The 24,747-nt window shown below is 37.3% G+C and overlaps 1 protein-coding gene across 4 annotated transcripts in view; it reads right to left on the minus strand.

Moving 5' to 3' along the window:
• LOC136034773 (ER degradation-enhancing alpha-mannosidase-like protein 1) overlaps positions 1 to 24,747 on the minus strand; it is a 200,626-nt gene that overhangs the window by 122,633 nt on the left and 53,246 nt on the right. For all 4 annotated transcript variants that reach the window (XM_065716183.1, XM_065716185.1, XM_065716184.1 and 1 more), the window contains 5 exons: positions 23,254 to 23,422; positions 22,108 to 22,291; positions 15,701 to 15,875; positions 14,532 to 14,652; positions 11,083 to 11,253 (listed from right to left, as the gene is read on the minus strand). In XM_065716183.1, the coding sequence (XP_065572255.1) occupies positions 11,083 to 11,253; positions 14,532 to 14,652; positions 15,701 to 15,875; positions 22,108 to 22,291; positions 23,254 to 23,422 (820 nt within the window). The remainder of the gene's footprint in view (positions 1 to 11,082; positions 11,254 to 14,531; positions 14,653 to 15,700; positions 15,876 to 22,107; positions 22,292 to 23,253; positions 23,423 to 24,747) is intronic.

Genomic DNA, 24,747 nt, shown 5'->3' on the forward strand with positions numbered 1-24,747 from the left:
TCATTCCTTTCATTCTCAAAGCATTGTAATAAAAATAAAATAAATATTTTTCTCCTATTGCCCTAATTAGAGTTGGGATTAGAGTTAAATAGAGCTGGGTTGAGGGGGCAGCAGTCTCCCTTGGTAAAATTCTAGTTAATTGACTTCTCGCTATCTCGGAAAGGGTTAAGGTTAAGAAAATGAAACTTTCAGGGATGGGTCTACAGGCTAAAGTATGTCTCGGGAAGGTATTTTAAAGTACCCACCTCCACTCTTTCTCCCTCTAGAGGGCCCTGAAATTTGCCTACATGACAGGTCTATACCTATTGAAATTTTGACAAAACAACATTTTACCTTAATTTTCAGTTACTAGTTGCTTTTTCTCAGCCTTTAGTTCTGAAAATGCAATTCCTGCTATTTGAGTAGAATTTTGAGCCATTCATATCAATTTTTTTTTTCTTCAAAATTTAGGAAATGTATTTGCATATCTTTAAAACCTTATAAAATGGAATTGAGCAAAGTTAAGAAGCTGAAAACAATTTTGTTGTACTTCAATTAAGCAGAAGATCTATTTTGCAAGGTTTCACTTTTATAACAAACATATTTTTAAAGGCCATCAAAGGTCAAGGCCCTCTAGAGGGAGGAGGAGTGGAGGTAGTTGCTTCAAAATACCTTCCCGGGACATATTTTAGTCTGTAGATTCATCCCTGAAAGTTTCATTTTCATAACCTAAACCCTTTCTGAGATAGCAAGAAGTCAACCGTCTCCTTCATATACGGGATAATTTCATTTATTTCTAGCAGTATATTCAGTGTTAACCTAAGTTTGAGGCAGGCTGCCATGAAGGGCATATCCAGCTTTTTTTTCGGGGAGAGGGCAAAACACTTTAAAAAACGTTTAAAAAATTAGCACTATTGTTACGTTTTTACGAGTTTCCCTGTTTACACTAAATTTTAACGGTCTGTGTTTGAAGATCAAAAAAACTTATCTCAGTAAGGGTGGGTCAGTCGCCAGCTGTCATCCCCTTAGCACCAATATTGAAAGGCTTGTCCAAATATTTTCCTTTAAAGGAATCTAGGCCAGGGGTTAAATGATCCTTCACATTTAGCTGAAGCATCTCTCATAGAAAGTTTAAAACTATGACCTAAAATTACAAGTTTTGATGAGTTAGGTCCCCCCTCCCCCTAAAAGATCCACGAATCGCCACCCCATACCTGGTACCACATTTACGTAGCAATCTACAGCAATCTACAGTCATTAGAGGTCTTATTTAAATGCGTTTTATATGATGCGAGGGAGTTTTAATTGACCAAATAAATTATTTATAGCTAGTAAGGTAATAAATCTGTTAAATAAGTTTTGTCCCCTCAGTTGCCATTTTGACCCCTATTTAAATGTGTCTTGGATGGTGCGGAGGAGGTTTCATTTTGTAACCAAATAAGAAGATCTTTTGTTTCATTTTTTTGTGTCAACAATGGGTTCTCTGCATATGTCTATCACTCTTTTTCTTTCTGTCTTATTTGTTTAGTTTTTTGTTTTGCTTTTTTTGGCGTAGGGTTTTACGTATGACCTGCGTATGTTCGACATCTCTGTTTCATAATATGGAAATAATTATACAAACAAATTAGATCTCTTTATCTGGTACTCGGTATCTTTGACCCATCCCCCCGGATCGTGTAAAAGGGCTTTAGCAAATACACTGTGTTTTCAAAATACTAGTGTTTCCTGAGTAATTTTCAGCTTCTCAATTACCTTCGCTCCAAGAAATTAAATAAAAGTAGGACGGAGGAAAGCGTTCAGGTTTTCAAATAGAAGGATTTTATATACATTTTACGGCATTGAGTTAACGCTACTTACTGTAGACAAATCCGCTATGTACTACAATCCATTCTAAACCAAAACTGTCTAGGTCACAGAATCGCTAATCCAACCCTGAACAAGCGATTCTGTCGCAAATTGACCGATGTAATTCATCAGTCAAGACTCACCCGTGGCCAATGTTTTACAGCAGTAGTTGGCATTTGTTTTGTTTGGCTTGTGAGATGTTTCAAACAGGCTAAATTGGCTACTTAGGTCTACTTTGGCAGTATTAGCAGAGTTTCTAATAAGTTTTCTTATTCATTTAAATTCTCAAAGGTGTTTTCTATAGGGTGTTGGCTTGTGAGATGTTTCAAACAGGCTAAATTGGCTACTTAGGTCTACTTTGGCAGTATTAGCAGAGTTTCTAATAAGTTTTCTTATTCATTTAAATTCTCAAAGATGTTTTCTATAGGGTGTTGGCTTGTGAGATGTTTCAAACAGGCTAAATTGGCTACTTAGGTCTACTTTGGCAGTATTAGCAGAGTTTCTAATAAGTTTTCTTATTCATTTAAATTCTCAAAGGTGTTTTCTATAGGGTTTTGGCTTGTGAGATGTTTCACACAGGCTAAATTGGCTACTTAGGTCTACTTTTGCAGTACCAGCAGAATTTCTAATAAGTTTTCTTATTCATTTAAATTATCAAAGGTGTTGTCTATAGGGTGTTGGCTTGTGAGATGTTTCAAACAGGCTAAATTGGCTACTTAGGTCTACTTTTGCAGTACTAGCAGGGTTTCTAATAAGTTTCCTTCTTAATTTAAATTCTCAAAGGTGTTTTCTATAAGGTGTGGCTTGTGAGGTGTTGCAATCAGGCCAAATGGGCTATTTATTAGTTAATTATTAGTTAACATGCTAGGTTTAGGTAGAGGACAATAGAGCTTTTTTGTGTTTTCTTTATTTTATGGTATAAATTAAAAGGAAAGTTATACTTTATTACAATTATTAATTAATTGCAATAGTTAGTTAATTATTAGTTTGCATGCTAGGTTTTAGCAGAGGACAACAGAGCTTGTATATGTTATTTGTGTCCTTTACTTTATAGTCTAAATTAAAGTAAAGTTGCAATTTACTGCAACTATTTATTAGTTGCATTAGTTAGTTAATTATTAGATAATCATGCTAGGTTTTGGTGGAGGACAACAGATAGGGGAATGCCCTACAGATAGGTAGACTAGCTCCATAGGAGGCTTAGACCAAGTAGGACCTTGTCCCAGTGGGGCCCATAATAGAAACTGGGAAACCCTCCCCAGGGGGTCATAATTACAGGTGGAGGAGGAAGAAGGCCCCTCAAATGTACACTCAGCAGGGCCAACTGCCCTGTTCACACGTCAGATGAGTTACAAACCTTCTCCCAGTAATGGGTTAAATTGCATGGTGAAGCAGAACACCATCGTGGGAGGATCCTCTATAGGAGGACAACTGCGGAAGGTCGTAAGATCCAGATTTATGGACAACGGCCTCTGTAAAGGGCTGCCTCGACCCTTTTGGGGTACCTGCAAGACTGGGAAACTTGCGGTCAATTTTTCACACTTGAGGAGTGGCGCCCCTCGAGGAAATTATAGCCTAGTAAACAACAAAGCACTCGTACGGGATTCTGATTATTGGATAATTTTTTGGCCTTGGTTTGTTTTGATGGGCGTTTTCGGGCTGAAAAACCTCTTCCTAGCTAATTTATCTACTATGGGCTGCCTCCCCGTAGTAGCATAATATTTGTAGGCATGAATATAATAATGAGTGGGAAGTAATAGGCTTGGGACTGTCTGTGCAGGATTTCGACTCTTGTTGATAGAAGAGCATCGCCAAGTGCTGAAAACCATGTTGTGACCAAGATGGGCCCAGGATTGCACAAAGCCTCCAACTTACTGGAGGTCCCAGGGACTTCTTGCTGTCCGGTTCTAAGCCGGCTTAAGCAATTCGGTGTAGACTTGAGAAGATATGTTGGTCCCCATCCTGCACTGGTATCCGGGATCACTGTTTTTCTTGAGGCCAAAATAATTTCAAAGATTTAAAGAACATGAAAATTGGAACTTGGAATGTTACGACGTTAAAAAATGACTATCGCATCGACATTTTGACTGACGAATTCAGACGGTTTGAACTGGATTTATTAGGAGTTTCAGAAACTCATATCCCAGGGGTAGGAAGCATGAAGTTAGGTGACATAGAATTAGTTTACTCGGGCAGGAAGGATGGGGTACATAGACAGGGAGTAGGGCTCATGATGAATAAGGAAGCTGCTAAGTCTTGTTTAGGCTGGGAAGGTATTAATAATAGAATACTAATTGCTCATTTTATGACTAAAAAGTTTAAGGTATCAGTTATAGTAGTATATGCCCCCATTGAACCAACTGATGGAGATACTAGTGACTCGGTAGAAATATGGTGTTTTTGCTAAGAGATTTTAATGCCCAGGTTGGTAGAAATAGGGATAGATGGTATCCTAGCCAAGGTAAATTTGGTGTAGGAAAAGAAAACAGTAATGGCTAAAGGCTTTTGCAATTTTGTAGGTATAACAACCTAGTTATAACCAATACGGTGTTTGGTCACAAAATGGCCCATAAGTTGACATGGTATTCACGTGATGGTAAGACAGCAAACCTTATTGATTATGTTATTGTAAACAGAAGACTGGCATACAAGATACTAGGGTGTATAGTAGGGTGGAGCTTATTTTAAAAATTTTGGAAATATTATTTTCTTACCCCCCTAAGTTGTTCCATATCACCTGAAAACATTGTAGAAAAAGTTTGAGCCATTTATAATAATGTTTAGGGGTAGCTCAAGTACCTCAAAGATTAAGAAAAAAAAGAAAAAAAGAAGGAAAAAGTAAAAAAGAAGGATTTCGAGCAACTTGTATTTTGCTTAAAAACACATAAACAAAATTGTTTAGTTCCTATTTATGGTTGACCGGATAGAGTCTGTTTCCTGCTATCGGGATAAGCTCTGCGGTGTTCATTGACAACTTGCAGCGGAACCAGACATAATTTAGCCGGCAATGCAAAATTTCCATCCTTCAGAGATGAACGTGTTCAGACTTGTTTGCTTTTGACCGGTTGCGCTTACTAGAGTCTCGGACACCAAGACTCAGTCTGGTGTAGTTTTTTGCTCGAGGCGATATTGTATCAGTTCTGTTTTGTTATCAGTGTTGTTTTTTTTACAATAATAAGCTAATTGTGTATTAACTTGTCTCAAGACAGTAGATTTCTATAACGTTAATAACTACTGAGCGTTGATTGACGAATTTGAATGTAACTGAGCCTATTCTTTTGTTGGAGAAGCAATGAGTTGAACAATTTTTGCTCTTTTTTCTAAAAAAAATTCACCCTACCTAAGTTCATGATTATAAATTCTGTTTTCTTTTTATTTCAGACCCAATTGAGATTGAAAATGTTAGCAAATGCAACTAGATCTCGAACGGAGTTATATCTCATTGGTAGCTCTGTGTCTGAATTAAGAGGTAGCAAGCTGCCTTCATTGCGAATGGCTCTTGGGTTCTTCCTTCATCTCCGCCTTGAACTGAATGAGACCATTAGGCACTCGTCGGCTGCTGCTGTAACCGAACTAGCAAAGTTTTGGCGGAAAGCTCGAATTCCAATGAGAGATCATCAAAACTGTCAAACCAAGCTTGAGCAGGCATTTGAAGAATGGCGTCTTCTCAAGAAGAACAAAGCACGAAAGTCATCAACTCAACAGGCGAGAGAGGCGGCCTTCGTATCTAGGCTCGAGGATCTTTTTGACATCGCTCACGCCGATGCCCTGAACACGATGTCAATACAAGAAGACAAAGATTTCTTGTTAGCCCAGCGAGAAAAAAGGAGACGGGGGTCAATGGTTGGCGTAGATGAAACACTAGCTTGCAAGGAGAAAAGGGTGTCTGAGAGAGAGCAGCAAACACTTAAAAGACGACAGCAAACAGAGAACATACAACAGATAGAGGCTTCCACAGCCGAACTTACTACATCTGGTTCAGAGATCAGCGCAGCAGAAGACGTTGACAGTGAGGGGGCTGTTGGAGGAAGCAGAACTCAAAAAAGAAAGAGGGGCCGAAAAGCTGTAGTTACACCTGAACTAGCAGCAGCTCTTGATCGTACTAAAGTATCAGACCGCAAGGCTGTTTTTGTCATAGCAGAAACTGCCAAAAGCTTAGGAATGACTATTGACCAACTAGCTCTAAATAGAGATTCAGTTCGCCGACTCAGAGCAAAACATCGAATTCACAGTTCTGCAAGCATCAGAGCCAAGTTTCAGAGTGATGTTCCCCTCGTTGTCCACTGGGACGGCAAACTGATCCCCGACCTCATTGGAAAAGAGAAGGTTGATCGTCTGCCTGTTTTGGTTTCCGGAAAAGAAGTTTTACAGCTACTCACAGTAGCCAAGCTTCCATCCGGAACAGGCGAGGCTCAGGCTTCTGCTGTCTTCGGAGCTATTGAAGACTGGGACATACCCGGCAACATCCGAGCCATGTGTTTCGATACTACAAGCTCAAACACTGGCAGGATCTCTGGTGCTTGTGTTCTGTTGGAGCAGAAGCTAGGTAAGGAACTCTTGTCACTGGCTTGTACACATCATATTATGGAGCTCGTCATTGGTGCTGCGTTTCGAGTGTGCATGGGATCGACATCTTCTCCTGAGGTTCCACTCTTCAAACGCTTCCAGGACTATTGGAGATTCATAGATACAGATAAATATGAAACAGGAATTGCAGCTGATGATGTGGCGCGTCTAGTGGATGACATCAAACAAAGTACCATCGATTTTGCAAACAAGCACCTTGAACAGAGCCAGCCGAGGGATGATTACAAGGAATTCCTGGAACTTGTGCTCATCTTTCTTGGTGCTACTCCTGCGAGAGGAGTACAATTCATGTCACCCGGAGCGATGCACCATGCCAGATGGATGAGCAAAGTGATATACAGTTTAAAGATCTGGATGTTCAAGGCTCAGTTTAGACTGACTCTCACAGAAGAAAGAGGTTTGCATGACGTGTGTGTGTTTGCAGTACGTGTGTACCTGAAAGCCTGGATCTCTGCACCTTTAGCCTCAGGTGCTCCGTACAGTGACCTACTACTGCTGAAGTCGCTGCTCGAGTACTCGTCCATCCATTTGGCAATCTCAAAGGCCACATCAAACAAATTTTCCGGTAACTTGTGGTATTTGTCACCCGAACTCGTTGGCTTGGCTTTCTTCGACAGTCGCGTCAGTTCGTCGACGAAGAGACTGATGGTGAGTGCCATGCAGAGTGAAGACGACCAGGAACAGGAACATACCAAGCGTATCACCATTGATCTTGATCCAGCCAAGAATAAAAACCTGGAACATTTTGTTACAGCAAAGTCAGCAAAACTTTTTCAAATGATGGATCTTCCGGATGGATTTCTCACAGTTGATCCAGACTTGTGGGAAGATAGACACGACTACAGGCTAGCGTCAGAAACTGTGAGGTCACTCAAAGTCGTCAATGACCACGCTGAGCGAGGAGTGGCACTCATTCAAGAGTACAGCGGTTTTATAACCCAAGATGAGTCGCAGCTGCAATTTCTGCTGCAAGTTGTCAATGAACACCGCAGAGTTTATCCCGACAGCAGGAAGCAGACTCTGTCAGGTCAACCATAAATAGGAACTAAACAATTTTGTTTATATTTTTTTAAAGCAAAATACAAGTTGATCGAAATCCTTCTTTTTTTTCTTTTTTCTTAATCTTTGAGGTACTTGAGCTACCCCTAAACATTATTATAAATGGCTCAAACTTTTTCTACAATGTTTTCATGTGATATGGAACAACTTAGGGGGGTAAGAAAATAATATTTCCAAAATTTTTAATTTTTAAAATTTTTAATCGAAATCCTTCTTTTTTTCTTTTTTCTTAATCTTTGAGGTACTTGAGCTACCCCTAAACATTATTATAAATGGCTCAAACTTTTTCTACAATGTTTTCATGTGATATGGAACAACTTAGGGGGGTAAGAAAATAATATTTCCAAAATTTTTAAAATAAGCTCCACCCTAGTGTATAGGAGTGCCGTTATTGATGTTAAAAGTAAAGATCACCATCTAGTAGTGTCTAAGGTTAATTTAAAGCTGAAATTTCGGAAGGGTAACTCCCTCCCGGAAAGTTATGATGTTGGTAGACTTCAGGATGAAAATTTGAGAAAAAAATTCCAAGAACCAAGAACAGTTGAGTACTAAACTTGAGGGTTTAAAATTTGACAACGTGGAAGATGGATGGAATAATTTCAGAAAAACAATTTGTGAAGTTGCTGATGGTGTCCTAGGGAAGAGTGCTAAGACTGCAACTAGGAATATTAGTGAAAAAGCTTTAGGTTTAATAGAGAGTAGAAGGGGTTTGTATAAGAATTATCTGAGTGATAGGTCGTATGAAAACAAAAGGAATGTAAAGAAAGTGGAGAAAGCATTAAAATATGAACTAAGGAGATGTGAAGTGGAGGCGATGGATAAAATTGCTGAGGATCTGGAAGATGCGGCTAGACGGCATAATAGTAAAATATTATACTGGCATGTTAATAAATTGAAAGGGAGTAGCCAATCCGGACTAGTCCCAGTTAAAGATAGAAATGGGGCCACAATTAGTGATAAGGAAAAGTTAAAGAAAGATGGGTGGAACATTTTGAGAATGTGCTAAACCGAGATACAGTTGCAGGAAAAGATATAGATGAAAATGAAAAAGTTTGTGATGCCTTGGATGTGAAGGAAGATTTGTTTAGTGAGGAAGAATTAGTGACAGTACTAAAAGGATTAAAAAATAATAAGGCCCCAGGTGTTGATAGTATGATTAATGAGTTTCTTAAATATGGTGGCTCTGAGGTTAGGAATAAGCTACTGAAGATTATGAACATGATTTTTGAAAAAGGGGAAGTACCCAATGATTTTAGGAAAACCTTAATTAAACCACTGTATAAGAAAGGTGACAAGAGTGAGTGTCGTAATTATCGAGGCATTAGTCTGGTCTCTGTAGGTAGCAAATTACTGAGTAATATGATACTTTTTAGACTGAGACATGCTGTAGACAAAGTTTTAAGGGAAGAACAATGCGGTTTTAGAAAAGGTAGAGGATGTGTCGACCATGTTTTCACTCTTAGGTGAATAATTGAGAAGTCCCTTCGTTGTCAAACACCTTTGGTCCTTAGTTTTATCGATTATGAGCAAGCTTTCGATTCTATTGATAGAACAGCGTTAACAAAGGTCTTATCGTTATATGGTATACCAGAAAAATACATTAAAGTGATTTGCGCTATGTACGAGAATAATACTGCTGCGGTTAAGGTAGGAAATGAGGTTAGCAACTGGTTTTGTATTAAATCAGGAGTTAAGCAGGGTTGTGTTCTATCCCCCTTTATATGGATCATTTTGATGGACTTCGTCTTAAGGAGCACAGGAAAGGCAATTGGAAACCATGGAATCAAATGGGGAGGAAGAACGCTCCTGGACTTAGATTATGCTGATAATTTAAGCATATTAGATGAAAGTGTGAGCAAAATGAATGAATTTTTAGAGGTTTTACGAGTTCAGGGTGCTAAAATAGGCTTGAAAATTAATGTTAAGAAGACTAAGTCACTAAGGCTAGGAATAAGTGAAGATGAACAGGTGACATTAGGTAACGAAAAGATTGATCAGGTTGGGAGCTTCAGTTACCTTGGTAGTATTATTAGTAAAGATGGTAGGAGCAGTGAACATGTTAAAAGTAGAATAGCTAAAGCTCAGGGTGTTTTTTCACAGTTAAAAAGAGTTTGGAAGAATAGAAAGATAAGCCTACAAACCAAGATTAGAATATTGGAAGCTACAGTGATGACAATGGTCAAATATGGCTCTGAAGCATGGGCACTCCGAAAAGCAGATGAAAATTTACTAGATGTTTTCCAGAGAAATTGCCTACGGATTGTTCTGGGTACCCGGCTGACTAACCGTATTTCAAACAGTAGGTTGTACGAAAAGTGTGGTTCAATCCCGCTTTCTGGGGCTATAATGAAAGAAAGGTTGAGATGGCTAGGCCACGTTCTACGGATGAAGGATGACAGATTACCGAAGATTGTCCTTTTTGGCCAACCGTCTAGGGCTACACGGAAAGCAGGTCGTCCTTGTCTGGGTTGGGAGGATGTCATAAATAAAGATTTAAAGGAAATGGGAACATCCTGGGAGGGTGTAAAGAGGGAGGCTTTAAATAGATTAGGTTGGAGGAGGAGCGTGCGTGGCTGTGTTGGCCTCAGGCGGCTTGGTGCTGCAGTGAGTTATTAGTAGTAGTTATTGAGCTTTTGCTATCACCTATTAATACTAGTTTCATTAATTTAAATTAAGTCATATAAAGGTTTCTAACCTTGGTTAAATATTAGTATAAGATACGGCATTAAATTAAGTATTAAGCAACTAAGCATTGGTCTTAAGAACTACATTAGTGTTATTTTGAAGTGTCGAGTTTTCAGCGGAAAAAGAACTAATATAATTGTGTTAACGACGGGTTTGGCATTTCACCGGCACTATCTTGTCAGTATTTTTATTGTAAATAGTTAATTTTAAAAATAATCGATCCAATAACTTTTATTGGAATAACACAACTGGGAATAATTCTACACTCTTACAAATCAGTCACAGGGAGTGCTAACAACAGATGGATCTTAGGATTAAATTTAAATGCAAAGTTTCCTATTAAATAATAAAAAATTACGCTTTTTAATTTTCTTCTTCTTTTCATTGAAAGAAAAAAAAATCAGCTTTGAGATCTTAAGGCCTGTTTTATTAAGAAAATCTAATTCCAGACCATTCCTCACTTTCTAGGTTTTATTAGAAAACGATGTCAATAACAGTTAACTAAAAAGGAATAGACAAACTTTGCTTGTTTTATTAAGGAATGATTACTTCCCTATCTAAGCAAGTTAAGGGACGATAAGGACTTGTGACTGTAGGAAGTTCTTAATATGCCTTAACTTCGTTTGACAGGAAAGCAATCATTCCTTAATAAAACTAGAACATTTTAGTTATCCCTCTTTATTTAACTAAAGTCAACATCATTACTTCATAAAATGTAGAAAGCAAGGAATGGATTGGAATGAAGTATTGTTAATAAAAGACGCCTTCATATTTCTTTATTTCTTATAAAAGAGCCGCCGCAGTAGGCAAAGTGTCTTTGAATGACAATACTGGTAAAGCAGTTCCGAAAATAGTCCCTAGAGATCATTTCTAAAATTATGAAATTATCTTACCATATATTTGAGTAAAAACCATGTATCTAGTTACCTGATAAAGTAAATAAGTCGATTCTACAAACTCCGGCCTTAACGGATAGAAAAGTATTTCAGGAGTCTTTAGTTGCCAGTTATACCGTTCTGGCATAAGTCCATATTTGCGCCAGATAGCGTGATAGACAGCATGCTGACAAATTGCTTCGTCAACATCACCATATAACACCTGAAATTAAAGAAAACAATGCCAAAAACAAAAGAAGGGAAAACTGAACCTCTGACTGAACCTCTGAGGTTAATTTTGATAGCAGTAATGAGAGGAGATTTTAGGGGCAACTTTTTTCTCTTATTGCAACAGATTTTTTTCGAAAGAATGCCACTTTTATCTCCAGTTTAGCAAAAAAACCTCACCAAACAAAGTGTCTAAGAAAAAAACAAAAAAAAAAAAAAAGCAAAATAAATGCAAAGTCTAAAGCTATTTTAGGTAACTTTAAATAAACTATGATCAACTAAACAATCATAACTATGCTTAGATCATATGGAATACAGGAAAAAAATGTGAAAGTTACAAGGATACTGCGAAATTTAGACATTCAAGAAAATCAAAAATATCTATTAATTCTCTTCATGTTTTTGAAGGTTCTCTTTAAATCGTGACGGAATGTGTTAATCAACTGAATCCCTACCTGAAGGTTTTTTTTATATATTTTAATCAATCAAACGAAGTAATTTTCTTTACAAACCAAACATCAGCTACACTAAGCGTAAAATTAGATAAGAAAATCCAGGAAAATTTGCACGTCTTATAAAACCTAAAGAGCGAAAAGAATTCATGATTTTTAATCATGTCTACATCTATATATATATAAAAATAAGTTGTCTGTGTGGGTCTGTCTGTCGGGTGACGTCATGTTTGTGTGTTGACTGACGTCATGTTTTCGACTGACGAAATTACAGACCGGGATATCGGGACACCAATGACGACCGGGACACCGGCACATAGGGAATATAAATGACGACCGGGACACTCAAAGAGAAAGCGACCAGGACACAAGGAGTGTTCGATTAGCAATCACCATCAACAAAGCACCGGGACACAAATGACGACCGGGACACAGGGAGTATAAATGACGACCAGGACATAAGTAAAAAAACTAAAAAAACTAAAAAAAGGTAAAAACTACAAAAAAACTAAAAAGAAAAAGAACTAAAAACTAATACAAAAAAACTAAAAAAACTAAAAAAACTAAAATAGAAAAAAAAAGGAAAAAAGGAAAAAAATGAAAAATAAAGGAGAAAAACAAAACTAAAAAAAATAAAAATAAAAAGAAAAAACTAAAGAGGAAAAAAGGGGAAAAATACAAAATTTATTTCATCATATACCATTTCAAAAACGAATGTACATAGAGACCGGGACACGGGATACAAATATAAATGACGACCGGGACAAAGGGACACAACTACAACGGAGACGCCGGGGGGCACAGGGGATATATAAATGACGACGGGGACACAGGGAATGTTCGATTAGCAATCACCATCAACAAAGCTCAAGGGCAATCATTAGAATCATGAGGTATAACTAAAAAAACTAAAAAAAAGGTAAAAAACTAAAAAAAAGACCAATTCAAAAACGAATGTATATACAGACCGGGACACCGGGACACCAGGACACAAGGAATATAAATGACGCCCGGGACACTCAAAGAGAAATCACAGACTGGGACACCGGGACACAAATGACGACCGGGACACAGGGAATATAAATGACGACCGGGACACAGGGACACAACTACAACGGGGACGCCGGGGGACACAGGGGGATATATAAATGACGACGGCGACACAGGGAATGGTCGATTAGCAATCACCATCAACAAAGCTCAAGGCCAATCATTAGAATCATGAATTATAGATCTGAATACGGATTGTTTTCCCATGGACCATTATATGTTGCATGTTCAAGAGTCGGTAAACCTGACGATCTATTTATATGCACAGACAATGGGACAGCAAAGAATGTTGTATATTCGCAAGTTTTACGTAGTTAAAAACATATATATATATATATATATATATATATATATATATATATATATATATATATATATATATATTCGCAGGTGGGACATAGGGACACAACTACAATGGCGCGTAACTCATATGGCGCGTAACGACTTACGCGCGCGGGGGGGCTTGGGGGGGCGCGAAGCGCCCCTACCAACTAGGTGTTGGGGTGGCGCAAAGCGCCACCCCAACAGCTAGTATCTTATAATTGATAGTGAAACTCCATAGATCGACCTGTGAATACTCACAAGGGGGGGGGGGGGTAGTTCTTCCATGAAGATGAACCAAAGGATCAGTTAAGAAAATTCAATAGTTATGACACTAAAAAGTAAGATTTGAGGTAACAGAAACCCTTTCTCCAGAAAAATTTCCTATCTCTCTCAAAACCATATTTACTAGCGTACTGGCTATCAAAAGTAAATTGTCTGGAGGGCGAGCCTTTGATCGTACATGGTTTTATTTTTTGTCAAATAGACAATAACAAGAATTATTGAAGGAAAACAACTGAAAAATAACACAAACAAAAAAATACAGGGAGAGGGATCTTTTCACCTACCCATTTTCAAAATTGCATATATAGTGTTTGGCTGAAATTTCTAGGGCTAGCTTTCTAGTTTTCTATTGTTTTACGTTGCTTATGCTGACGAACTATTTCTAAATAGCCAGAAGTGCAACGATCTTTTCCAAAGGGTTTCTCTTGTTTCTGTTGTCTTTTTTGATATTGGCATTTCGCTTAAAACAGAAGAGCGTAGTTTTGCTACCTTTACAACTCTTCATCATAATAATTTCAATATCCCTCTTGGAAATTGTACCAGTGGGCCTAGTATCTCTGCTACTAATAGTAATTGGACTGCTGCAGAGTGTTTACGTCATCAGACTGCTGCTAATATTAGTCAAGAAAAATAGATGTAATACAATTCTACATTGCTTAAGCAAGGGTTTGTAGCAAACCGAGAGGAGTATAGAAGACGTGCCCTGGCCAAATTTCACTTCGATTTCTGGGAACCTTTCGCTCTTTTACGCTTCAGGTCTTTTCCCTATTCTTAAGCATGGTAATCTAAAGGAAATTCAGTTGCATTATTTTAAATTTGGTAAACTTCTTCTTTATCTCTCACCTTGTACAGAGGTTTTCGTTAGCGTTTCGTTTTTCCAAGCACCAAATTAAATCCAATTTCAAAGTGTATATTTTACCGTTGTTCAATTTAATTTTGCGTCAAATTTGTGCATATTTATGTGTTTTCGTTTTGTATTTTCTTCTTTACACTTTTATAAGCATAACTTTTTTATTACAGACTAAGTCGCTTTTACCCGCAAAAAAGCTTTGTGATTATTTTTCGTTTGTTATCAGCTCTGTTATTATGAAAGCCCCCTCAGTGAACAACATTTGCAGGGAACACAATATAAGCCGCAATCGAAATAGCGTTTATTCAACATTACCTGTACACCAGGAAAAGAAGCTTGAAGGGCATCAATCCAAGCAGAATGTGTGGTGCCGGTATCCATATTCACGTTGACATACAACGGATGATCTCCAATACCATCCAGGCAACTTGTTCGCCTGGAACACACACAAATTATGAAAAACACATCTATTTATCTATACTTAAATTCTAAGAATGACCTAGTTCTATCAATAATAACACAAAGTAGATCGGTGCAACGAGGGGAAGTACTTTAATCAACATTTCTCTTAAGAAATACAACCCTCCCCCCCACTAAGATACTTCCCTTCTTCTGGATTTTGAAAAATACCTTTTTTTAGTATTGTCGTTGAAAAATGGCTTTTCTAGATATTCCCCTCCAAAAAAAAGGAAAAATTAAAAAGGAACAAAATACCCCCCTAGATCTAGAAATTTGCATTTTTACCCCTCCCCCTAATTTCCGTCAATTGACGCCACTGGAAGCTTTGTCAACAAAAAACTAATTATTAGGCTTCAAGTTAAAGCGTATAAAACTACAAATCCCCCCCCCACTAAATTTTGGCCCTCTTCTAGATATTTAAAGATACTTTTTTTTTAGTATTTTCATTGAATAATGCCTTTTTTTTAAGTTTTTTCATAAGGAATTGAAACACCCCCTCCCCTCCCTGATTTCCGTGAATTGATACCACTGAAAATTTTATCGATGAGAAACTAATTATTAGACTTCAATTTATACCCTATAAACTGTTCTAAGCATTAGAAATAGCTATTGACTATCAACTTCAAAATAGAAACATTATCAGAAGTATGTTTCATAGGAAAATGGAGGCTCAGAGAAATCTGAGGAAGATTTCAAGGATAATTAACCCCCCCCCCCCCAAAAAAAATACTAGCAATTGGACCTTTGCTAGACTTTCACTTAGAATAATTTCTTCTTTAGACTTATCTGCATTTTTCTTTTTTTTTTCGTGCTTATATAGCCAAAAAGAGCTTCATCACACATGTCGACTACATCGTTTTGACGTAATCTACATTACGTAACCACAGCTTTCGAATAGATGTCAAGTTCTAGCTGTTTACTTTTTCAAAGCATACGATTTTAATTTTGCTTAAGTTTAGCCCTTCACTCAATCCCTAACACTCCCAGAGATGCCACCGATGCAAAAATAAAGATCGGTTACTTGCCCTCTCCTCATGTACTTTTTGATGGTTGTATAAGCTTCCTCGAACATATCTAGGTCACCTTGTTCTCCAAAGAGAATGAAAGACTTGAGAAGATACTCATAATATGAATCCATCCCAGCTCCAAGACCACTGAGCTTGGAATTCCATATTCCAGTCTCCACGTCAAACGTGTTTCCTAAAAAGCAGAATAATAAGCATCATAAACACGTATTAACAAATCCATTGCTTAATTGGTAATACTTTGCTGAACTTTCGAACAGAGCTGTTTTCTAAAATTACAGAAATTAAGGGTCTACAGATATTCTATTCCATGGTTGACCCCCCCCCCCCGTCGAAAACAGACTCTCCGGGAGGAATACTCCAACGAGATAACTGAAGGACATACAAAAAAAAGTCTTTACCGAAAACTAATCTTACTTGAAGTTTTGAGAGAACTAAAATTGCACGCTAATTTACTGACTTCATGGCCGTTGATGGACTATTGAGAGCCTTGTAAGTTGCTTTTTTATTTCTTCATTGCACTTAAGGACTTTTCTACTCCTAATCGTGTTTTATTAGGAGTATCTTGTGTTTTCAGTAAAGCACTAGTTTTTCAGGATTCAACAGATTTAGGGAAATATTACAAGTCAGTTTATTTGAACCAATATATATGTTACATATGCAACATAAACTGCGAAGCAAAAATTTTTTGTTTTACGTTTCATCTTTGCTCTTTACTTCAATCAGAAAACCTTTTTTTTAAACTAATTTTATTATTATTTATTTAAAAACCCATCATGCAAAAAAAGAAAGCCACAGCATGAAAAAAAGTAAACACAAACAAATACAGAACACATCAAATACTTCGAAAAATTACAATGATAGTACCGAAGACCTTGGATGGTTCAGCTTCGAAAAACACGTAGCATATACAGAGGCTTGCTTTTCTACAGATATAACAGGATCAGCTAAGCTGAATTTTCTAACAATAATAGAGTTGCAAGTCCACGGGGAGGAAGGCAAAAGGATGTAGAAAATATTTTGCGAAACAAAAAAAAAACTTAATTATTTCTGACTTATCTGCTTTACTAAATATTTTCCAAAATGGTGCAATGAAAAATATTTTCCAAGACGGCAGTTGAAACATAGCTTATTTATCACAAAAGAAGCATACGATAGTCCAACTTGGCGTTCGATGTGAGCTAAAAGGAGTTGTTGTGTGTGCTTTATTGAGGAGCCAATGAGGAGACTGAGGTAAGTAATGTGATCAACTGGCTCGATCCTGCTGTTTCCGAGTGGAACATGCACTGACGGTGAGTGTTTCCATTTGAAGAATACAACTTCATTGAATTCTAGGCCGAGCTTTGCATATTCTGATTGCAGCGATGTGAAAACGTCACTAATGCGTGGAATAGTGCAACTTAAGTTCAAAATGTCGTCTGCATAACAGACGAGAGACAAATTGAGACCGACGAAGATCAAAGACGAGGAAGCATCGGATTGGGCATCGAGAAATCCATTGTTGAAGAGTGAAGGGGAAGAAACGACACCTTGATGGGCACCTTTCTCGACGTCCATTAAACATCAGGAGTGGGTGAATGGCTAGAAGCAGAATGGTACGTTGGAGGATTATCTACTTTAGATGATGAATGGAGCACTAGACGAACTTTAAGTCAAGAATACATACCTCGGAGGGGTCTAATGTATGAAGGGCTCACCCCATGTTTTACAGCATAGAGTAACATACCGCTGTTAATGAGAGAATCAAACCCTTTGCATACCTTGTGACCTGCAAGCAAAAACCTTTCTCCTGATGCATCAGCATCAATCAATGTGTTCGCAATAACGGACAAAGCATGGGCACAACCGAGACGAGGTTAAACACCAAACTAATATGTAGGAACAGGAACATATCGTTTCGTTTTCAGATGGTGGATGATGAGCAGTTCAAAAAGCTGGCAGAAAGTAGTAGCCACTGTTACAGGGCGGAACGCCGAGCACTGGTTGGCAAGTTTGCCTATTTTTGCTATTGGAGTGAGATCTTCAATCAAGAAAGAAGAAGGTAAAATTCCTTGGCTCACAATCATCTGCATGAAAAGAGCAACATGAATTACCATTAGCCATGAATAACTACCATGGAGAATGTGACGAGCGTTCACTTTATCTATGCCGAAAGATTCCTTATGCTTTAAGCGCAGTTTCGCTCGTACTACAGACGAGACGTCAAAATTGTCTCGAGGGCAGCTAGAAGAAATGAGTCAAGCTTTTCTTTATATTCAGTCTGAAGGGGGGTATCTGGTGGAGAGAATTCAGAAAAAAATAACGAACTCCACTCGGAACAAGGAATATCAGGTGCGAATAGGCCAGAACTGAGAGGATCTTTTGAGACCCTTCTACAGAAAGAAGTTTGGGATTAACAAGCTCGCTGTGAAGTCTCTTCAACTATGAGGTTCATGTGCATGAATAGTTATTTGGCAAATTTCTGCTGGGGTAAAAAGACGAATGTCCGAAACCCAACCAGAACGAGGGCGCACAATGGCGCCAAGATTTTCACCAAGCTCCAAAAATGCTAAATTATTTGACAAATGCTTTGTGACACCCCAGTGAATAAGTTTGAGAGGTGCAGTGGCTTTTCTGAACATCGAACGTCATGACCAATTTCTGCAAGATATATGTTAAACAACATATATGTTTCATTTATATCAACTTGTGGGTTTCTCATAAGTAGCTTGAACTGAGCAAAAATTTTTTGTAGGACAAAATTCATAACAGATGCAAATAAAACATATTGGTTAATTTTCCAATCCATAGAAAACTGGACCTGGGGTTGACGGGACTGTGAATAAGGAGCATAGTGAACGGAAGTACAAGAAAGAGACGCAGATATCGTAAGGTAGTCTGACAGTTGGAGGTCAGTAGCGATGTAGGCAGGTGACACTTAAAGATTTGTTGAAGAGACTATGTGGTCAAGATTTGAAACTTTGAAACATGAATTGTTTGACGCATGTAAGTGTGTTCAAGGTCACACTTTGTTACTTGAGATCAAAAAATTCCTGTCTGATTCCACTTCAGGAAGGGCATAACATGCCAAGTTTTCCGCTAAAAACATAGCGGTGAGAAAGGGAGGATATCCGACGGGCCGAGGGTCAACTTCATTTTCCAAAACATTTATATTAATAACATTGCACGTTTTCCAATTAAAATCGGTGCAACATGTCCATCTTTCCCCTTAAAAGTTGAAGGTGGGCGAGTTGTAGGAGCAACGGTCCCAGTTTGGTACTCTAATCATATAAGTTTAAAATAATTGCACGATTCTGGTTCAAAGAAAGTCTATACAGGTACCTTTCTGCCAAAAGATGGCGGTAGGAGGGTCAGTGTAGGGGCGGTTTAATCATACAAACTGAAAACCTACCTTGACTCTGGTTCAAAAAGGTGCTACATGCTTATCTTTTTTCCAGAAAATTGAGATGGCAAGGGGGAGAGAAGACAAGAAATTAGGACCCAAGCAATACCTACAGATTGTTTATGCAACAAAACATATCCTAGCTTGTTTTTGAGCGCAACTGAGACCCGATTTCTTTCTAGCGTGTACTAGAACAAAGAAGTTGTAAGCTCCTCAAAATTTTTAGAATGAGCAAATCCGTGTACAAAAAGACTGATGCGACACATTTTCATCAGCTCTTCAAGGATTATTAAATTGCATCCATTTTAGAATAAAAGTTGATTTTCTTGCCATGGGTCAACTTTCTAATATCACTACCAAGAAAAGAGCTAAGATAAAGATCTAGTTTATTTTGCAGTGAGAGAACTATTAGTTTAGGATGCACATATGCTAACATTCTTTTTCCACAGTCCCAAAAACAGAAGATGAAATAGCAAAATTAGCGGAAATCAGAAACAAAAATAGTTTGTAAAAGTAGATACCCGTAGGAGAATTTCCCCCTTTTTAAGATACTTATTAATTAAGATTTTTTTAAACATATTACTTATTTAATTTATTTTTGATACTAAGATAATATTTTGACGACGAAGACAGGGAATCCGCGCCCATCTTAAACACTTTTAGACTTTAGTCTAAATTCAATTTGAAACTGCTGCCTACTCGCTTTCTTGCTTAAACAGAGCTTTCCAACCGAAAGCAAAAACATGGCTTGACGAAACGGTAGCTAGGCAAACAACTACAAATAGTTCTCCTTAACATAGGCTATATGTTATAAACCACACTTCACCTCTCGCACTGTAGGCTCTTACTCAACGACAGGAGAAAACCATCCTTCTTGGACCCAGGCAGGACTTATGCGCAGCTTTATAAAATGTATAATTATATCCATCAATCCAGCCAGGGGTCTACGATTTCAATAAAACCACTGAGGACCTTAATACTTTCTTGAGACCCTAACCAGTTTCTTGCAATAAACTAAAAAACTTGCGACGGAAAAAAACAACGAAAACAACAGGACAAACCAAAATCTCGCTCCCGCAACACACATATGGGGGAAATAGGAAGAATCTTGAAATTCTGGGGGGTGGGGGATGGGAGCTCAAAGTTTTTCAATAAGCTCAAGGATAAAACAGTTATAAATAAAAAGGCTTAATGATCTCTGCATAATCCAGATTGAAAAGAGAATACATATCAGGTTGCGGAGTTGAAAAGACCCGCCCCCACTTAAAGTCTTCTGGTTATCAATCCTTGCAAAGTTAGGATTTTAACGAGGTGAAAAATAACAGGCAGAAGAACCAAATATTTAATCGCTACACCGTTTAATTTTAAATTGAACATTCTTAATTAAGTAATTAACAATGAAATGCATAACAGTAACAGTTAGGGGAAGGAGGGACTCCGGTTGGGCCGTAAGTCTCATCCACGGTACCTGGTTATGAAACTATCAATCCTTGCATGATCTGGATTTCAAAAAGGCGCAACATGTCCAAATTTCTAGTAAAATGTACATAACATACAAACATAGCTAAGACGAATTTTACACACAATTATACAAGAACAAATAGACAGGATTCCAAGTAAAAATATTATATTAGTACTAGGGGATTTTAATCCCCGGATTGTAGGGGTAGATGGTATCCCAGCCTAATTTTAATTTTGTGTAAATTTTGTGTAGGAAAGGAAAATGGCAATAAAAATGTTAATGAAAATGTTGGCGAAATGAACGATGGTCTGGGGTTTGGTGTACAAGAAAATGCTTGAAAATTAATGTTAAGAATACTTAGTCACAGAAACTAGGCATGTCAAAAAACCAATGAATATTTGTCAAATATTTTCAAACGAATTGTCTAAGAATATTTTTAGGAACTTGTTTGGCTCGATTTACTTAGGAACAAATTTGGTTCGATCCTACTTTCTAGGTCTAAAATGAAAGAACAGTTATGATGGCTATGCTAGGTTATACACATGATGGATGACAGATTGTCAAATATTTAGGTTTTTGATCATCCATATTAGACGAAACGATAAGCAGGTTGCTCCCAAATGAGGTGAGAAGGTCACACGAAAGGATTTAAATGGAACTGGGATTACCGGAGAGAGAATAGAAAAGTCTTAAAAAAATTAGTATGGAAGAGGGACGTGAGCAGCTGTGTTGGTCACAGGCTGATTGGTGCCATATTAAGCTGTTCATAGTAGTAGGTACTTTCTATAAAGCTAAGATTACTTGAATTTCAAAATACAACTTGAAAAATAAAATATATGAATACAGCTTATAATTTTGTTTTATTACATTTATTTCCATTTGTTCCAATCAAATTTCCATATTCTTTTTTTATAAAACACAACTTAAATATAAATATAAAATTTGGTGCAAAAATATCGATAGTGATAACAAATACATGACTGTTTTAGTAGCTCTTATGACTAAATCTAATACTCGCTGTTCTATATTGATGTAGATTCGATACTTTCTGCTTAACTATGTGCACAGCGTACTTTTTTCTTCAATTTTAAAGGATTAAAAAATTCGTTTGAAAAAATTATTAAAAACCCAATTTCAAGCACGAAGTGAGGAAAAAACACGATTTAGGAGGCAAAAACGATAAGGGAAAAAAAAAACCCACAGAAACTACAAGTGTTAAATCCAGATTTTGCTCATTTTTTCAAAAATCTACAAAATAACGGTTTATATATATTAAGTCCCATGTGAAGCACTTCGAACTGTTTATAAAATATTACGGTTATTTGGACACTAATGCACACTAACTCACAAGTGTGAAAATACGACCCAATCATAGTGCTCAAAAATATAAAAAAACATGCATTATAGCAGAAATAATTCCTAAATAGTGAATAAAGCTTAAAAGTTTTCCAATAGAAAGAATCTACGTATTTCCGATTTTAGAGTCTGTGAATTATTCTTTTAGTTATGACCATATAAAGCCTGATTTGCTATAGCAATTTTACAATCAAAATCCACCATTACCTAAAAGGCCAGTGCCATTGGATCTCATATTCCACAAAGCTTTTGTAGCTCTTCTAGCCTTCCATTCATAAACTGGATCACCAGTAAGTCTACTTAATAGCCCAAATTCAAGTAAAAAGGATCCAGCACCAGCTAAACAATTTTCAGCACTCCAATTCGTAGGAACTCCATCTCGAAGGTTCACCTAAGAGGACAAACTTCAAGCATAGTTATGAAATTTAGTAAAAAGACAATTTGAATTTAGTCAAAGGATAGAACAAGGAAGCAGTAAACCACCATCACCAAAACTTTTTACTTTGTTGACTACGGTCATTGATATGCCATATAAATTATCAGGGACTAACAGATTGGATGGAGGAGGAGTATGCACAGCTGTATTGGCCTCAAGTGGCTTGATGCTGCAATGAGGCGTCAGTAATAGTATAGCAGTAATGAGCACCAACGGTAGTTGCTGCTCATTACATACCAACGGTAGTTCTTGACAATGTGAACTTTGTCTTTGCTACCTTTTGCTGGTGATGCGGTATTTATCACAAATTATTCTCAAAATATCTGAGTTCTTTTAAATACACTAGAAAGTTATTTAACTGCCAACAAATTATCATTAAATGTGAGAAAGTTACACGTCGAACTTTTCAAAAATGGAAGGATTGAGAATTACTAAGACTCACTCAGTGTGTTTTTTGTTTCAAGGCAGGGAGTTAAGGCAGAGGGAAAATTATAAACACCTAGAGGTCATGGAAGCCAAGTCAGGCTCATTTAGTAGTACTGGTATAAAATGAAAAGCTAACTGATCAAATTAACTAACAAAAACAGATATTTAGGTAAAGGGGTAAAAATTTTAATCGAGACAGTTAATAAAATAAACCCACATATTTCGTCTTCACATTCGGAAACCATTTTCAACAACAACAAAGAAAAATATAAAAAGAAAACTGAACAATATACCATCACAAAATATAACAAACTATATGAAAAGATAAAAATTATACGCAAAGAAAATTCAGATGGGAGTTCAAAACCAGAGAAAATTGTATATCTAGATTCGTATGTTTTATTTTTTCCGGATGAAGGGGGGGGGGTGTCAAAAGTATGGTGAAGTGACTACAGCCAAAAATTTTAAATTAGAGTTTACCGACCACATACTCTTGGGTGGGGTAATCCCAACGGTGACACATCAAAAGCCTGTAGCAGTCTTGTTCCTAGGTCCTGTGCCATACTTAAAAGTTCTGATTCGTATCCATTTAATGTTAGGTTTCCAAGCCCCGTTTCAACAGTGAGTAAAAGATGTGCAGACAATAAACTTCCAAGAATCCTAAAATTTAAATGAGACGGTTAAGGCACGCAAATGCTGCACTAGAGGTATTCCCATTACTCGTCAAAACAGACAAATAATTATCTGCACCTCAGTGGCGTCAATTGAAGAAGGACAAGTCACACCTGCTCCCTAGATTGTAAAAAGTGCCCTTTTTGGAATTTCATTGAAAATGGCTTGTCTTTGGTATGCTTATTGAGCTTATTAAGAAAACGATCGCCGCATGAGAAATAATGAAAAATTCATTTTTGCCACCCCCCCCCACCACTGATTTCCTGGAATTGACACCACTGGTGCACCTTTCGCCAGTCTGAGAAGCCGAGAATCAAATTTTGAATACCAGATACATCAAATTTATAGCTGGAATTCTTTCTTAAGGGAAAGTGACACATTTTATGAACCAACAAATTACATTCACGAATATTATGATAAAAGCCACAGTAAGACATAACAAGTTATTTGTTAAATGTAAGCGTTCCAACGTTTTTATTAGATAAAGAATCTTCTCGTTACGACCACTTATGTAGCTTTATAGAACCTGAATTGTATTTTCAGGCACCGGGTTTGAAGTATGTTTTGAGCGGGTTCGGCAAAAATCGTTTCAGATTCTCTGTATCGAATCCAGCAAAATTTAAAAGCGTTTTCATCTTATGGGCTATAAACGTAACACGGGTTTCTGAAAATTGTAACGCTCCAGAATAGCATGGTTGAACACGGGTTCTGAAAAGACATTCGCCCGTGTTGAACACGGCACTTAGAATGATAATCTGCACAACCCGTGTCAAACTCCAGATATGGGTGGCCTGAAAACAGGGCTCTGATTTTTAAGAAGCTGAAGTTGAAAAAGTCCATTAATCCCCCACCACTATTAAAAATCCAATCTATGCATGTCCTTCAAAGTTTAAAGCAAATTTTCATAAAAAAAAAACGTCTACTATATTTTCACTTATGAAAAAAAACAAAAAACAACAAGACAAATCATTTAAGGAACTTCCAAACGGCCAAATAAAAGTAGTAACATACATCAAAGTAAAACCCTAGGCCCAATCTGCAGCAATTGGACCTGCTACTTCATTCAAAGTATTGCCATTGACATATCATCTACAATTTGTAGATGCTTTATTAACTGTCACTCATAAGATTTGGGGTGGCCAAGTCAAACCCTGGCATTTATTTAAGATGTAGCCAATTCTGTTGGGGTATTTAACTTTCTAAAAGTTTGAGAAATTCAATCAAAAGGAAGTTTTCTATAAAAGATTAATTGTACCATTTTCGAAAGCCTTATCTTTCCAAAAAATAAGATTTAGCAGTTTGGTAGATACTTT

The sequence above is a fragment of the Artemia franciscana genome, chromosome 13 (assembly GCF_032884065.1).
Source record: "Artemia franciscana chromosome 13, ASM3288406v1, whole genome shotgun sequence".
NCBI classification, from domain to species: Eukaryota; Metazoa; Arthropoda; class Branchiopoda; order Anostraca; family Artemiidae; genus Artemia; species Artemia franciscana.